General features: G+C 43.3%; 1 protein-coding gene across 1 annotated transcript in view; it reads right to left on the bottom strand.

The window, feature by feature from the left end:
* Nucleotides 1-18,287, bottom strand: part of dhx36 (DEAH (Asp-Glu-Ala-His) box polypeptide 36) — a 125,870-nt gene that overhangs the window by 61,085 nt on the left and 46,498 nt on the right. Inside the window, exons 9-14 of the mRNA XM_063045313.1 lie at nt 15,730-15,811; nt 14,627-14,770; nt 13,672-13,777; nt 8,370-8,457; nt 1,211-1,266; nt 259-323 (exon numbers count right to left, since the gene is read on the bottom strand). Of these exons, the coding sequence (XP_062901383.1) occupies nt 259-323; nt 1,211-1,266; nt 8,370-8,457; nt 13,672-13,777; nt 14,627-14,770; nt 15,730-15,811 (541 nt within the window). The remainder of the gene's footprint in view (nt 1-258; nt 324-1,210; nt 1,267-8,369; nt 8,458-13,671; nt 13,778-14,626; nt 14,771-15,729; nt 15,812-18,287) is intronic.

Here is an 18,287-nt window from a genome sequence, read left to right as displayed (position 1 = left end):
CTCACACAAATGGAGCCACGGCAGTGTACATTGTCCTGTGATTAGGCTAGTGTTAACAGGTGGGTTGCTGAGCGATGCAGGAGGGCCTGTTCCACGCTGTATCTCTAAATGAAATGAAATATATAAATAAAGCAGGAGATTTCTAGGACAGTTGTTGAGGAAGAGAAACTCACTCCGTACTGAGCAAAAGCATTTTGTAAAGAGTTATTTGTAGAACAATTTTCCCTCTGCAGGAAGTGATTATGTGTGTTCCATTACCTTGTCTCAGCGATGTTAGTTGCAATTACAATCTTGCGAACTCCTGGAGGTGGCTTCTTGAAAACCTGCGAATATAACCATCTAAATTATACCAAACCCACATCTCTAACAGACAAATTATCCTCTGACAGAGTGTAATTTAAGTACATTGTGAAGTGCATCAGAAATAGGATTCACTTTTTCCATCCATTTGCCTTCAAATGCCTAAAGGTTGAGGATGACAATCATTGCCTTTCTTCCTGGCCAGTTTTAGACTTTAGTTGCCTAAATATTCTTTCAACAACCAATAAGTATACCTTTTAAAATTTGCAATTTCTCCCATTATTTCTGCAGTTTATGCAGAAGAGGTTTTTAAACAGAGAACTTTGTCTGTAAACTGTCAGTAACAGAGATATGCTTCAATTGTAAATGAAAGATTGAGTAGTATTTCTGGGCAAATTTTCCAATGTTTGCAGATGAAGTTAACGCAATGTTGTCCCTTATGGTTTCCCTACTGAAGAAAATCTTTGGGTTTCTTGTTCATTGGCTTATTAAACACACAAGGAGCCCATTTTTGGAATATTTCTGAACTGATTCTACAACCTAAGGACATCTTCAGTCACCCCATAACACTGATTCCACTACTATGGACTCACTGTCAAGGACTCCACAACTCATGCTCTCGGAATTATTTAGTTATTTATTTATGTATTTGCACAGACCGTCTTCTCTTGCACATTGGTCATTTTCAGTCTAAGTTTGTGTGTAGATTTCATTGATTCTAATGTACTTCTTAGTTATAAATAAATAACACATAATATGTAACATTATGCTGAGGTACATCCTACAATGTTCTGGGACACATCAGCGATGTAACCTAGGGTTATCAAATGTAATGTAACATAAATAAAATATGCTTTATATAGTATATAATGCAGATATATATTAAATGTAGATACAATATTTAACATACCTCTGTCTGATTCACTGAAGGCATCAGCGAGTGAAGGGGAATGATCACAAAACGATCTGTTAGGGCAATGAGGTACAAATTAAAAAGGGATTTCTGATTGAAAATAACAAAAGACAAGAGATTCTGCAGATGCTGGAAATTTTGTATAGCACACACAAAATGCTGGAGGATCTCAGCAGGTCAGGCAGCATCCATTGAAGGGAATAAAGGATTCGGTGTTTCAGGCCAAGACCTTTCATCAGGACTAGGAAGGATGGGGAGAAGTCAGAGTAAGAAGGTGCGGGGAGGGGAGGAAGTAGTACAAGGTGACAGGTGATAGGTGAAACCGGGAGAAGGGGAGTGGGCGAAGTGAAGACCTGGGAAGTCAGTTAGTGAAAGAGATAAAGAGCTGGAGAAGGGGCAACCTGATAGGACAGGACAGAAGACCATGGAAGAAAGGGAAGGGAGAGGAGCACCAGAGGGAGGTGATGAGCAGGTGAGGAGATGAGGTGAAAGAGCGAAACAGGAATGGAGAAAGGTGAAGAAGGGTGGGGGGTGGTGCAATTATTCGAGAAATCGATGTCCATACCAACAGGTTGGAGGCTACCCAGAGGCTTCTCATTCCAAAACAACTCAGATATCCTCCTCCTTCAAAGGGGCTCCCCATTCTCCATCATCATTGTTGCCCTCACTCCACCCTCCTGCCGCCACACCAAGGATAGGGTACCTTTTGGCCTCAACCTACCAACCCACTAGCCTCCCCATCCAGCACATAATTCCCCGGAACTTCCACCATCTTCAATGGGATCCCACCACATCTTTCCCTCCCCCCCACTTTCCACAGGGATCACTCCCTACATGACTCCTTTGTCCTCATTGATCTTCCTGGTACTTAGCCTTGCAAGCAGAACAAGTGCCATACTTGTCCCTACACCTCCTCCCTCATTACCATTCAGGCCCCAAACAGTCCTTCCAGGTGAGGCAGCACTTCACTGAAAGTGTGTTGCCGTCACCTACTGTATCTGGTGCTCCAGGTGTGGCCTCCTGTGTATTAAGATCTGACGTAAGTTGGAGACCACATCGAACACCTTTGCTCTGCACGCCACAAAAAGCAGGATCTCCTGATGGCCATCCATTTCAATTCCACTTCCCCTTCCCACTTCAACATGTCAGTCCATGGCTTCGTCCATGGCTTCCTCTGCTGCAACAAGGAGGTCGCACTCAGGTTGGAGGAACAACACCTTATATACACCTTAGTCCTGCTAGTCTCCAACCTGATAGCATGAATATCAATTTCTCAAACTTCCAATGACTACCTCCCACCCCCTCACCCGTTCACCATTCCCCATTCCCGTTTACCTCTCTCACCTTATCTCCTTACCTATCCATCACCTCCCTCTGGTGCTCCTCCCCTTTCCCCTTCTTCCATGGTCTTCTGCCCTCTCCTGTCAGATTGCCTTTCTCTGGCCTTTTATCTCTTTCACCAATCACCTTTCCAGCTCTTTACTTCACCCTTTCCCCTTCTCCGTTTCACCGATCACCTACCATCTCGTACTTCTTCCTCTCCCCCACCCACTTTTTTAATCTGACTGCTTTCCCCCTTCCTTTCTAGTCCTGCTGAAGGGTCTCGACCAGAAAGGTTGATTGTTTACTCTTCTCCATAGATGCGCCTGGCCTGCTGAAACAATCTCTGAAGAGTATTGATAATAGCTGGGGTCCCCTGTCTTGTAAAGAAACTGTCCAGAAGGGAATGGCAAACCACTTCTGTAGAAAAAATTGCCAGGAACAACCATGGTCGCCTACATCTAACAACACGGTACAAAATGACGATGATGATGATGAGATAGGGAAAATGCAATTAGGCTTTTTCCACTGAGGTTGGGTGAGACTAGAACTAGAGGTCATAGGTTAAGGGTAAAAGATGAACATATAAGGGGAAAATAAGGGTGAACTTTTTCACTCAGAAGGCAGTGAGCGTGGAATAAGTTGCTGGCAAAAGTGGTGGATACGGGTTTGAGAGAAATTTGGATAGGTACATCGGTGGGCCAGATATGGAGGGGCTATAATCTGGGTGCGGGTTGATGGAATTTGGCAGATTAATAGTTTGGCATGGACTAGATGGAATGAAAAGCCAGTTTCTGTGCTGTATGACTCCACAACATTGTGGGCTGAAGGAAATGTACTGTGTTGTATTGCCTTATGTTATGTAGTAAATCTGATTCCAATGCACTGCCAGGCTGAACTGTTTCCTTCCATGATACTCGTCCTGGAATCCAAACGAATGAAGGAATACAAGCACCAAATGGAAACTAGAGGATGTTTACGATAAATCGCAATCTTAAAACAGAAAATACTGGAAATTCTCACGTCAGGCTGCTCTGTGGGAAATGAAACAGGGCTGCTGATTTCAGGTTGAAGGCACTTTGTCAGGACTGGGAAAGAGACAGTGGGCTCTGGAGAATGACGTTAGCTCTGTTTCTCTTCCCACATATATAATCTGACCTGCGCACCTCCATCAGTTTGTGATTTTATTTTACATCTGCTTTTTTTTAATTTTTACTTAAATCACAATCATGCTGAATAGGAGCATACTGAAAATCACCACCAACTGTTTCCTAAGTTTATTACCACAGGAACATCAATTAGCTATAAATCAAGTTTGTTCCATCCTCCACTGTCAAATTCTATCCACCCACACATTCTGGCTCCATATCCTTTCATCTGGGCAAAGGTGAAGAGATTTTACCCGAAATGTCGGAAGTCTCTTATCAGGTTGTTGTTGAGTGACATTGAGTTGTCGACTCATGGGGACCCTATGGACAGTGCAGTTGTCCATAGGGTTTTCATGGCAAGATACTGAAAGAGATTGCCATGCCTTTCTTTCGTGCAGATATAGCTTCTGCCTAGGTCAGGGTCCGGCTGGATTCGAACTCAGGACCATCCACCATGAACTCCAGTGCTTATGCCACTACACCACTGGCCTTATCAACTTATAAACCTCCAATAAGTTTCCTCTCATCTTCCTTCACACCAAAGAGAAAAGCCCTAGCTCACTCAACCTATCCTCATAAGGTATGCTCTCTTATCCAGTCAGCATCCTGGTAAATCTCCTCTGCACCCTCTCTAAAGCTTTCGTATCCTTCCTATAATGAGGTGACCAAAACGGAATACAATAATCCAAATGTGGTCTAACCAGGGCTTTATGGAGCTCTTGAACTCAGTCTCCTGACAAATGAAGGCTAACACATGATACAACTTCTTAACAACCTTATCAACTTGCGTGGCAACTGGGACAAAATTAGTGTTTTCTAATTCTCAAAAACAAACATTGCAAGAAATGAAAAATTCATAAAAAAAGAATATAGCTTGTCTGGAGCACTGGTGCACCCATGAAGAGGAAGGGCTTTAGAGAGGGTGCAGAAAAGGTTCAACAGGGTGCGGCCTGGATTAGAGGATATGAACTCCCAGGAGAGGTCAAACTTGTGTTGTTTTCTCTGGATTGGCAAAGGATGAAAGGAGATATCATAGAAGTTCATTAAATTATGAGAAGATAGTCTTTTTCCCCATTGTTAATGCCAAATATTAAAGGACATAGTGTTAAAATAAGAAGGGAAATGTTTAAGGATCAATGAGGAAGTTTTTACACAGAGAGTGGTGGATGCCTATAATGCATTGCCGAAGAGGCGGTGGAAGCAGATACAACAGAAGTATTTAAGAGGCATTTAGATAGACTCATGAGCGGGCAGTAAATGGAAGACCTGAACCACGGACAGGCAGATGGGGTTAGTCTGTTGGTCCCATGATGGTCACAGACTACATGGCTGAAGGCCTGCTTCTGTGCTGTACTGTTCAATGTTTATATTCAAACAGCATTTGTTTCACCAGAACCCACAACAGCCAAAGTAGCCCATTTCTCAACATGCTATAAGCCTAAAGCACTGCGTGCACATCTACACCATCGTGGAGATAGTCTTACAGCATAGCATCAGGCCTTTCAGCCCATTCAGCCATTTACATCATTTATTATATTGTAATTTATCCCTTACCATGCCTATTGTCTTGTTTATTAATTATTGTACTGTCATGCACTGGTTTCTGCACTTTATATAGCCCTGTGTAGTTCTGAAGTCTAATTGTGTTGTTTCACGTAGTCCAGTGTAGTTTTGTGTTGTTTTATGTGGCACCATGGTCCTGGAGGAACATTATTTCATTTTTACTGTGTACTGTACCAGCAGTTATGGTTGAAATAACAATAAAAGTGACGATTTGATTTCTAAGATGTAGATGAAGCTGCACACTGAGTATTGTGTACAGCCACGCTGTTGGAAAGATGTCAGTAAATTAGAAAGAGTGCAGGAAAAATCTACCAAGAAGTTGCTGTGTCCAACACACAAATCAACCTCCCCTCCACTGAAAGACGTACCAGGAAATTCCCAGGTGCTTTGCACAAACGAAGCATCCTTCTATTGACTTTATCTACACTTAATAAAAATGAATCAACAATTTCTCCACCCTTGTAATTCTCCTCTCTCCCTCCAGTTGGGAAGAAGGTAGACAAGGCTGGAGAGTATAAACCACCAGACTGAAGGTCAGCTCCTGGTGAGGAAACAATGCCCAAGAATGGAAAAGTCTTCAAAAAGTGGTGGATACAACACAGTCCATAAGGGGGGCTGGCATGAGAAAGCAGCACCCATTACCAAGGACTCCCATCCTCCGAATCCAGGCCATGGTTTCTTCTCACTGCTGCCAGTTGGGGAGGTGGTACAGCAGCCTCAGGTCCCACACCACACCAGGTTTAGGAACAGTTATTACCCCTCAATTATCAAGCTCCTGAACCAGCGTGGATAACTTCACTCAACTCTGAACTGATTCCACAACCTATGGACTCACTTTCAAGGACTTGACAACTCATGTTCTCAGTTTTTATTTGTAATTATTTGTTTTTTTGTATTTGCCCAGTTGAGTTATTTTGCACATTGGTTATTTATCAGTCTTTGTGTGTAGTTTTTCATTGATTCTATTGTATTTCCCTGTTCTACTGTGAATGCCTGCAAGAAAATGAATTTCAGGGTAATATATGGTGATATATATAGTATGTACAGTATATAGGTACGTATGTTGGAAAGATGTCATTAAATTAGAAAGAATGCAGGGTATAGGTGCTTTAGACTACCTAGATAACAGAAACACCTACGTCAGGATGCTGTACATCAACTATGGCTCAGCATTCAATACCATCATTCCCACAATCCTGATTGAGAAGTTGCAGAACCTGGGTCTCTGTACCTCCCTCTGCAATTATATCCTCCACTTCCTAACCGGAAGACCACAGTCTGTGTGGATTGGTGATAACATATCCTCCTCGCTGACGATCAACACTGGTGCACCTCAGGGGTGTGTGCTTAGCCCACTGATCTACTCTCTATATACACATGACTGTGTGGCTAGGCACAGCTCAAATACCATCTACAGATTTGCTGATGGTACAACCATTATTGGTAGAATAATGATGACAAGAGGGCGTGCAGGAGTGAGATATGACAACCAGTGGAATGGTGTCGCTGCAACAATTTGATACTCAACATCACTAAGACGAAAGAGCTGATTGTGGACTTCAGGAAAGGCTAGATAAAGGAACACATACCAGTCCTCAGAGGGATCAGAGGTGGAGAGAGTGAGCAGCTTCAAGTTCCTGGGTGTCAAGATCTCTGAGGATCTAACCTGGTCCCAACATATCGATGTAATTATAAAGAAGGCAAGACAGCGACTATACTTTATTAGGAGTTTCAAGAGATTTGGCACGTCAACAAATACACTCAAAAACCTCTATAGTTGTACTGTGGAGAGCATTCTGACAGGCTGCATCACTGTCTGGTATGGAGGGACTACTGCACAGGACTGAAAGAAGCTAGTCAGCTCTATCTTGGGTACCAGCCTACAAAGTATCCAGGACATCTTCAGGGAGCGATGTCTCAGAAAGGCAGCGTCAATTATCAAGGATCTCCAGCACTCAGGGCATGCCCTTTTCTCACTGTTACCATCGGGTAGGAGATACAGAAGCCTGAAGGCACACACTCAGTGATTCAGAAAAAGCTTCTTTCCTTCTGCCATCCCTAAATGGACATTGAAGCTTTGTACACTACTTCACTTTTTTAAAAAAAATACAGTATTTCTGTTTTTGCAAATCTATTCAATATATGTAATTGATTTACTTGTTTATTTATTATTATTATTTCCCTCTGCTAGATTATGTATTGCATTGAACTGCTGCTGCTAAGTTAACAAATTTCACATCACATGCCGGTGATAATAAACCCGATTCAGATTCTGTACTTTGATAATGAATTTACTTTGAACTCATTCCGCCATTCTACCACATCATGACCCTTGTACGTTACTGAACTGTCAACATTATTAGAGTTGTGGATGTGGAAGCTTTAACAAGGGTGCAGAAGAGATTTACCAGGATGCTACTTCCATTAGAGATCATGTCTTATGAGGAAAGGTTGAATGAACTTGCATTTTTGGAGAGAGAGAGAGAGAGGAGAGAGAGGAGAGAGAGAACGAGAACACGCGCAAGGCTGCATAAGACCTATGCACAGTACTGTATTTGTCAACGTGGAGCAGAGACCAAGTTTGCAAGTCTGGCAGGTGCAGACAGGTTGGGAATGGGAAGGGTGAGCACCGCGGGAGGCTGTGTGGGACAGGTTGCAGAGGTGTACCAGGGGCAGGGGTGGCACGGGTGCACACACCCAGCCCTGAGACACCTAGCAAAGTCATTTGATTCCAAACAATTGGTTTATTGATCGTGACAGAATGTCTGTCTGGTGCTTCCTACTCCCTCCCCTCTCCTTTCCCCTTTTTCCCTCCACAATAGAGACCCATATCAGAATCAGGTTTATCATCGCTCACAACATAAAATTACTACAGTGCTGTGCAAAGGTACCCAAACCTTCAGACTTTCGTGCAGTCTTGTATACGCAGCATTGTTTTGTTTCTTCTACCTCAAGGCAGCTAATGGCACACAAAACAAAAGCTTTTCATGGTACATGATACTCCACTTTACAAGAGATGGTGCCTGGCTCTATTGATGCACATCTAAAATGGAAGAATTAGATAATATCCACACCATCAAGATCACCCTTTGTTACAAAGGCCCAACAGCAACAAGCGTCATTACCTGATTTAAACATTGGTTGTGCAGTTAGCAGGTCGTTCAAGGTGCTGATGTTGTCCCAGCCAGGCAGGAAAACCAAGATGGCACCATCCTACAAAATCGGTTACAATTCAGGTGTCACTGCAGTTTGCACATTGGTTAGAGACAAAACAGAAGCTACGCAAGTTGTTTGACCAATTTGCATAAGAGACATTTTTATTTTATATTAGAATACAAGGAGCACACATTCAGTATCAGAGGTAAAACAAATCCATAGCTATGGATGAGAAATAATAATTAAAGCTAACCGTATCTCCAGAAAAGGCTGGCTGGCTTGCCCATTGATAAAAATGGTCTACACATTAAGAATTTAACGCAAACAACAGGAATTCTGCAGATGCTGGAAATTCAAGCAACATACATCAAAGTTGCTGGTGAACGCAGCAGGCCAAGCAGCATCTATAGAAAGAGCTGCAGTCGACGTTTCAGGCCGAGACCCTTCGTCAGGACTAACTGAAGGAAGAGTGAGTAAGGGATTTGAAAGTTGGAGGGGGAGGGGGAGATCCAAAATGATAGGAGAAGACAGGAGGGGGAGGGATAGAGCCGAGAGCTGGACAGGTGATAGGCAAAAGGGGATACGAGAGGATCATGGGACAGGAGGTCCGGGAAGAAAGACAAGGGGGGGGGGTGACCCAGAGGATGGGCAAGAGGTATATTCAGAGGGACAGAGGGAGAAAAAGGAGAGTGAGAGAAAGAATGTGTGCATAAAAATGAGTAACAGATGGGGTACGAGGGGGAGGTGGGGCCTTAGCGGAAGTTAGAGAAGTCGATGTTCATGCCATCAGGTTGGAGGCTACCCAGACGGAATATAAGGTGTTGTTCCTCCAACTTGAGTGTGGCTTCATCTCCACAGTAGAGGAGGCCGTGGACAGACATGTCAGAATGGGAATGGGATGTGGAATTAAAATGTGTGGCCACTGGGAGATCCTGCTTTCTCTGGCGGACAGAGCGTAGATGTTCAGCAAAGCGGTCTCCCAGTCTGCGTCGGGTCTCACCAATATATAAAAGGCCACATCAGGAGTCACCAATATATAAAAGGCCACTCCCGATGTGGCCTTTTATATATTGGTGAGACCCGACGCAGACTGGGAGACCGCTTTGCTGAACATCTACGCTCTGTCCGCCAGAGAAAGCAGGATCTCCCAGTGGCCACACATTTTAATTCCACATCCCATTCCCATTCTGACATGTCTGTCCACGGCCTCCTCTACTGTGGAGATGAAGCCACACTCAGGTTGGAGGAACAACACCTTATATTCCGTCTGGGTAGCCTCCAACCTGATGGCATGAATATCGACTTCTCTAACTTCCGCTAAGGCCCCACCTCCCCCTCGTACCCCATCTGTTACTCATTTTTATGCACACATTCTTTCTTTCACTCTCCTTTTTCTCCCTCTGTCCCTCTGAATATAACTCTTGCCCATCCTCTGGGTCACCCCCCCCCCGTCTTTCTTCCCGGACCTCCTGTCCCATGATCCTCTCGTATCCCCTTTTGCCTATCACCTGTCCAGCTCTCGGCTCTATCCCTCCCCCTCCTGTCTTCTCCTATCATTTTGGATCTCCCCCTCCCCCTCCAACTTTCAAATCCCTTACTCACTCTTCCTTCAGTTAGTCCTGACGAAGGGTCTCGGCCTGAAACGTCGACTGCACCTCTTTCTATAGATGCTGCTTGGCCTGCTGCGTTCACCAGCAACTTTGATGTATGTTACACATTAAGAATGGTTTATTAGTTCTTAATAATTTATAATAAATAATAACATGTCTTTGTATTTGCACAATTTCCTTTCTTTTGCACATTAGTTGCCTGTCAGCAGTTTTTCAATGATTCTATTGTATTTGTTCTACTGCAAGGTTTACTCGTCTCTCCAATAAACTGAGTCTGAGGCCTGCAACTAATGGGCTTCTGAATCGACTGCAGGGATGACCAGATTTGTGGCTGTGGACCGACTTTTGTGAACTTCAGTTCTGAATGTTATTTGCTTACTTTTATTGTTTGCATGATTTGATTTGTTCTGCACATTGGGTGTTTGACGATCTTTTTTAAATGGGTTTCTTTGTTTTGTGGCTGCACTTGAGGAGACAAATCTCAAGGTTGTATATAGTATAAATACTTTGATAATAAATATACTTTGAACATGCTAGCTTCTTGAGTGAGCAAACAAATCCTCGAGATTATGTTAGAGAACAGCTGGTGAGCATGGCATTGAAAAATAATGATCTCTTCTCAGTGGCAAGCTACGGATTGGATTGACCTGCAAACCAAGAACCACAGCTGCTGATGACACTTCAAATATATTGAAATATATAGCATTTCGAGATAAATTATCAATCAATACTTTATTTAGACTCACTGTGCAAATTCAACCCTGCACATGTATTCAGCTAAATGAAACGTCTTTCCTCTTGGACTACAGTGCAAAACACAGTACATGTAGTCACACACAGCACATAATTATGATCCAACACATACAGTCACAAAATGATATTTGCACAATTCCCTGAATGACATGGCTGAAGATCAATGGGTGATGTGCACGTTTATATAAGACAGTACAATGTTACTGACAGTAATATTATTAGAACAGTCATATACAGTGGTATGCAAAAGTTTGGGCACCCCGGTCAAAATTTCTGTTACTGTGAATAGTTAAGTGAGTAGAAGATGAACTGATGTCCAACAGTCATAAAGTTAAAGAAGAAACATTCTTTTCAACATTTTTAGCAAGATTAGTGTATTATTTTTGCTTTGTACAATTCTAGAGTGAAAAAAAGGAAAGCAGCACCATGCAAAAGTTTGGGCACCCCAAGAGATTTGAGCTCTCAGATAACTTTTACCAAGGTCTCAGACCTTAATTAGCTTGTTAGGGCTATGGCTTGTTCACAGTCATCATTAGGAAAGGACAGGTGATGCAAGTTTCAAAGCTTTATAAATACCCTGACTCCTGAAACCTTGTCCCAATAATCAGCAGCCATGGACTCCTGTAAGCAGCTACCTAGCACTCTGAAAATTAAAATAAATGATGCCCACAAAGCAGGAGAAGGCAATAAGAAGATAGCAAAGCGTTTTCAGGTGGCCATTACCTTAGTTCGTAATGTAATTAAGAAATAGCAGTTAACAGGAACAACGAAGGTCAAGTTGAGGTCTGGAAGACCAAGAAAACTTTCCTAGAGAACTGCTCATAGGATTGTTAGAAAGGCAAATCAAAACTCCAGTTTGACTACAGAAAACCTTCAGGAAGATTTAGCAGACTGGATTGGTGGTGCACTGTTCTACTGTGCAGCGACACCTGCACAAATATGACCTTCATGGAAGAGTCATCAGAAGAAAACCTTTCCTGCGTCCTCACCACAAAATTCAGCGTCAGAAGTTTGCAAAGGAACATCTAAACAAGAACATCTGAACATCTAAACCTGTGGACTGATGAAGTTAAAATAGAACTTTTTGACCGCAATGAGCAACGGTACGTTTGGGGGAAAAAAGGGTGCAGAATTTCATGAAAAGAACACCTCTCCAACTGTTAAGCACGGGGTTGGATCGATCATGCTTTGGGCTTGTGTTGCAGCCAGTGGCAAGGGGAACATTTCACTGGTAGAGGGAAGAATGAATTCAATGAAATACCAGCAAATTCTGGAAGCAAACATCACACTGCCTGTAAAAAAGCTGAAGATGAAAAGAGGATGGCTTCTACAACAGGATAATGATCCTAAACACACCTCAAGACTACCTCAAGAGGCGCAAGCTGAAGGTTTTGCCATGGCCCTCACAGTCCCCTGACCTAAACATCATCGAGAATCTGTGGATAGACCTCAAAAGAGCAGTGCATGCAAGACGGCCCAAGAATCTCACAGAACTAGAAGCCTGTTGCAAGGAAGAATGGGTGAAAATCCACCAAACAAGAATTGAAAGACTCTTAAGCTGGCTACAGAAAGTGTTTACAAGCTGTGATACTTGCCAAAAGGGGTGTTACTAAGTACTAACCATGTAGGGTGCCCAAACTCTTGCTTCGGGCCCTTTTACATTTTTGTTATTTTGAAACTGTAAAAGATGGAAATAAAAAGTAATCTTGTTTAAAATATTAAAGAAATGTGTCATCTTTAACTTTATGCCTTTTGGAAATCAAGTCACCTTTTACTCGTTTAGCTATTCACAGCAACAGAAATTTTGACCGGGGTGCCCAAACTTTTGCATGCCACTGTAAATATGTGAAACAGCAGCAATAAAAGATGAAAAGTGACCAGTGCGGGATGAGAGTATGTCCGCAAATTGAGGAGTGGCGAGAGCGGCAGGGAATTCAGACTCGTGCTGGGTAGCAGCATGGTGTTAACAAGTCTAACAGCCTGGGGGTAGAAGCTGTTACACAAGTAAATCTGCACATACTGGAAGTCCAAGCAACACACACACACACACACAAAATACTGGAGGAACTCAGCAGGCCAGGCAGCATCTATGGAAAAGAGTAAACTGCTGACGTTTTAGGCCGAGACCCTTCATTAAGACTCATGAGGGCTCCCGGCCTGAAACTTCGACAGTTTACTCCTTTTTTTGGAAGCTGCCTGGCCTGCTGAGTTCCTGCAGCATTTTGTGCCTGTCGTTACCCAGCCTGACAGTTCTGGTTCTTATGCTGCGTTACCTTCTGTCTGGTGGCAGGAGGTCAAAGAGATTGTGGGAAGGGTGGGAGGGGTCTTTGATAAGCATTTGCAGTGCTTCTGATACATGTTCTGAATGGGGGTGGGGGGGAGAGAGAGGCGAGAGATGAGAGACCCCTGTATCTATTTCATACCAGTCTCACTGGATCTAAAAGGGAACATCAGATCATTAGCAACTGATGTGCTGATGTGTAACACACTGTACATTACTATTGTGTCTGGCTCCACTGCTCCTTATTTCTTAAGGTTTCATCTGCGGTGGAGAAGGTTGTTTATAAATGGATGCGTGCAATATCCTAAGAACACCCAGTGGGTACCGATGAGGGAATTTTTAGCAAATATGCTGATCAACCAGCTAATGGTACCTTCTGCCTGCCAGCTGTTTGTATAACATGTATATATAACTTCCCTTTTAACAAACATCAGCTGTTGACAAAGGAAACAGGGAAACAATTAGTTTGTTTAATGTTGTAATTTGCAGCTCTGTAGACCAGTGTAGGATGAGTGTGTGTCTGTAAGTTGGGGAGCATGATGCAGGGCAGTCAGACAGTTCGTCATCAAACTGGATAGATTACAGCTCAAAATATTTTGCATCTGCCGATTAAAATAAAAATCTTACCTCCCCAGAGAAAACAATATGCTTTATAAGAGCCACAATCAGATTTAGGTCTATCTTATCATCGTTGTGCAGAATTTCCAAGGCCTCGATTGTACTGTCAGAATATCTGAAAGGAAAGAGGGAGATTAAATCAAATGCCCTGACTGAGGCATCATGTTCAATAAATGGACACAAGGTTTTAGAAACAGTTTTATATTTTTAAAAAGAACATTGACAAGTGGTTCATTGGTATTTTGTGATAAGTGATGGAAATTTCTCTGCACAGTTCAATGATTGTAGTTCCAATAACATTCAGATGTTCAGCACCATCCATGATAAAGTAGCTTATTTAACTGGAACCCTATCCACCATCAATATAATTTGTGTACAGTGAGTGACACGTTCAAGGTCTAACGATGTCACATAGAACAATATAGTTTGGGATCAGGCCCTTGGATGCATGATGTCTCTGCACACCATGTCAATTCAATCGCCAATACTTCTTCCACCACACCTTCCCCATCTAACCTCGGATAACTAGGATAATGGCAGGAGTCTGAAGAGACACAGCTTCCAACAACTTCTTCATTTTATCCACCTTGAATCAGCATCTCTTTATCATTGCTGAATAAAAATCATGGAATTTCTTTCAAAATACATTGGAAGAACTGGTTAAATACCCCAACAAGCAGCACCCACAACTGTCCAGCACACCTTGCACACCCCTCTCCTGGCCACCACCCCCCCACCCCAGGGCAAAATGGATTGTCAGTCTGGATGACTGTGCCAAGATCTCGAGGGTGACCTCACTTTAACTTTCTGATTCATCACTGAGACAAATATATATATTCTAACGATAGATCACCATCCTGCATAGTTAAATTGTTCTCTCCACAGCTGCTCCGACCTGTGTAGCTCACACTTTGCCTGCGCTGTAATGTAAACAGTGAACAACGCCCGCACCGTCACGACATACCTTCCTTGCAACTCTCTCATATACACTGGCCACTGTTGCTGGTATTCTTCTTCAACTTGTTCCTTCTCTGGTCGAAACATGCAGCCTTGCATGAACCTTCTCCTAGAGGATGGTCTTCGAACTTCCTGGTTTTGTGGACGATAGCTGATGAGAAATGCAGATACAGAAATATTTTTTTAAAAAGACTCATCAACTTTAAACACGAGATTTTGCAGATGCTGAAAAAATAGAGCAACACATGAAAAATGCTGGAGCAACTCAGCAGATAAGGCAGCATCTATGGAAAGGAATAGGGAGACCATAAGACACAGGAGCAGAATTAGGCCATTTGGCCCATCATGCCTGCTCCACAATTCTATCATGGCACTCATGGGGAAAGCATCAGGAGTAAACCCCAAGGGAAAAACCAGGAGCTGGAAGTCCTACACTGAGTTCAATACTCCTGTGATGCTGGTGGTGCTAAAATGTATGGGTCTCATTTGTTCCTTTGGGTTTTTCAGATGTATAGAGAGGGTGACCTCACTTTAACTTTCTGATTCATCACTGAGACAAATATATATATTCTAACGATAGATCACCATCCTGCATAGTTAAATTGTTCTCTCCACAGCTGCTCCGACCTGTGTAGCTCAAACTTGCTACATGGGCAACAGGTTGCTCTCCAAATTGTACCGCACCAGCTTTGCATACCCAGGTAACGAGGACACAACATCCATGATTGACCCTGACCAACGGAGGCCTCAGAATTTTAAGTTGATTGGAGGAGAGTGGGGGGGGGGGGGGAGTAAATATCAGGTAAATATCAGAGGTAGGTTATTTACACGGAGAGTGGTGGGAGCGTAGAGTGCGCTGCCGGGGGTGATGGTAAACACATATACGTTACGCACATTTAAGAGACTCAAGGATGATAGAAAAACAGAAGGCTATGTAGCAGAGAATTAGATTGATCTTACAGCAGGTTAAAAGGACAGCACATCATGGGCTGCAATATCATCTCTTCATGTTCAAACTAATTAAGCGGATCAGTTTTTGAACCAACTGGCACAACTTTAATCACTAGCAACACAACATTTCTTATTTTATTGTAAACCATTTAGACTTACTTAAGTAACTCAATGACATCCTCCAGAATGTATTCTTTCACTGGGAAGGTAAACCCTGGGATATGCAGCATAGGGCAGCTCCCTGCAGAAGAATAAAGCATGAGGATTCCAAACAATGAACAACATCTGTCACAAAGGTTCAAAGCCTTTAACGTTACTCAGACTGCCACAGGGTTATATATTGCCTCGAATGCCTGCTTCACATTTCTGAATGAGATTTGTCTTGATTCAACAATTCGGTTAGGTTACATGGGAATGACACAAAAGGCTGCAGAATTTTTAACTCAAGTGAATCACATTGATAACCACTTTATTGTCAAGTATCCACAAATCTTAATGCCAGATTTAGAAGTCAACAGATCCCCCAACTAAGGTGAAAAAGATGAATTAGACCATTAGAAATAGCAGTAAAATTAGGCCTTTCAGTCCATTGAGTCTGCTCCGCCATTCCATCATGGCTGATTTATTACACCCCCACCATAGGGGCCATAGCCTCAAGATTCGAAGGAGTAGATTTAAGTCTGAGATGAGAAAGAACTTCTTTTCCCAGAGAGTGGTGAATCTGTGGAATTCTCTACCCAATGAAGCACTGGAGGCCACCTCAGTAAATTATATTAAAGACAAGGTTGGAGAGATTTTTGCATATTAGGGGAGTTAAGGGTTATGGGGAAAAGGCAGGCAGGTGGAGATGAATCCATGGTTAGATCAGACATGAGAGGAGAGGCTGTACTTGATCCAGTATTGGGATATGAACCTGGTCAGGTGTCAGGTCTCTCAGTGGGAGAGCATTTTGGAGATAGTGATCACAATTCTATCTCCTTTACCATGGCATTGGAGAGGGATAGGAGCAGACAAGTCAGGTAAACGCTTAGTTGGAGTAAGGGGAAATATGAAGCTATCAGACAGGAACTTGGAAGCATAAATTGGAAGTAGATGTTCGAGGGAAATATATGGCAGAAACGTGGCAAACGTTCAGGGGATATTTGCGTGGTGTTCTCCATAGGTACATTCCAATGAGACAGAGAAAGGATGGTAGGGTACAGGAACCGTGGTGTACAAAGGATGTAGAAAATGTAGTCAAGAAGAAAAGCAAAGCTTAGGAAAGGTTCAAAAAAAAGACTAGCAACACACATCAAAGTTGCTGGTGAACGCAGCAGGCCAGGCAGCATCTCGAGGAAGAGGTACAGTCGACGTTTCGGGCCAAGACCCTTCGTCAGGACTAACTGAAGGAAGAGCTAGTAAGAGATTTGAAAATGGGAGGGGGAGGGGGAGATTCAAAATGATAGGAGAAGACAGGAGGGGGAGGGATGGAGCCAAGAGCTGGACAGGTGATTGGTAAAGGGGATATGAGAGGATCATGGGACAGGAGGCCCAGGGGGAAGGAAAAGGTGGGGGGGGGGGAACCCAGAGGATGGGCAAGGGGTATAGTCAGAGGGACAAAGGCGTGAGAGAGAAAGAAAGTGTGTATCTAAATAAATAATGGATGGGGTACGAGGGGGAGGTGGGGCATTAGCGGAAGTTAGAGAGTTCAATGTTCATGCCATCAGGTTGGAGGCTACCCAGACGGAATATAAGGTGTTGTTCCTCCAACCTGAGTGTGGCTTCATCTTTACAGTAAAGGAGGCAGTGTATAGACATACCTGGTCCATTTCCGACACCTCCCTCCCCTTTCTAGATCTTTCTGTCTCTATCTCTGGAGACAGCTTATCTACCGATGTCCATTCTGATATGGCTATCCACGGCCTCCTCTACTGTAAAGATGAATCCACACTCAGGTTGGAGGAACAACACCTTATATTCCGTCTGGGTAGCCTCCAACCTGCTGGCATGAACATTGACTTCTCTAACTTCTGTTAATGCCCCTCCAATGCCAAATTCCAGTTGGCTGGTGACATCATTAGGCTGAATCAAAGGGGGTGATGAATCAGCATGTAGGAGGGAGATTGAAAATCTGGTTGTATGGTGCCACAACAACCATCTCTCACTCCGGATCGGCAACACTTAGAAAGTGATTATTGACTTCAGGAGTAGGAAACCAGAGGTCCATGAGCCAGTCCTCAGAGGATCAGAGGTGAAGATGGACGGCAACTTTAAATTCCTCCGTGTTATTATTTCGGGGGATCTGTCCCAGGCCCAGTATGTACGTGCAATTACAAAGAAGGCACAACAGTGCCTCTACTTAGAAGTTTGCAAAGATTTGCATGACATCTAAAATGTTGACAAACTTCTATAGCGTGCAGTGGAGAGAATACATGTACTGGCTGCATCACAGCCTGGTATGTACACACCAATGCCCTTAAACGGAAAAGCCTACAAAGAGTAGTCGATATGGCTCAGTCCATCATAGGTAAGGCCACCCCCACCACTGAGCACATCTACATAAAATATCCACCACCTAGGACCTGCTCTCTTCTTGCTGCTGCCATCAAGGTGATGGTACGGGAGCCTCAGGACTCACACCAACAGATTCAGAAACAGTTATTACCCCTCGACCATCAGGGTCCTGAACCAGAGGAGATAACTTCACTCGCCCTATCAATGAACTTTTCTCACAACCT

The sequence above is a fragment of the Mobula hypostoma genome, chromosome 4, assembly GCF_963921235.1.
Source record: "Mobula hypostoma chromosome 4, sMobHyp1.1, whole genome shotgun sequence".
Taxonomy (NCBI): Eukaryota; Metazoa; Chordata; class Chondrichthyes; order Myliobatiformes; family Myliobatidae; genus Mobula; species Mobula hypostoma.
The sequence above is the reverse complement of the archived record's forward strand: the minus strand, read 5'-3'. Positions and strand labels throughout refer to the sequence as shown.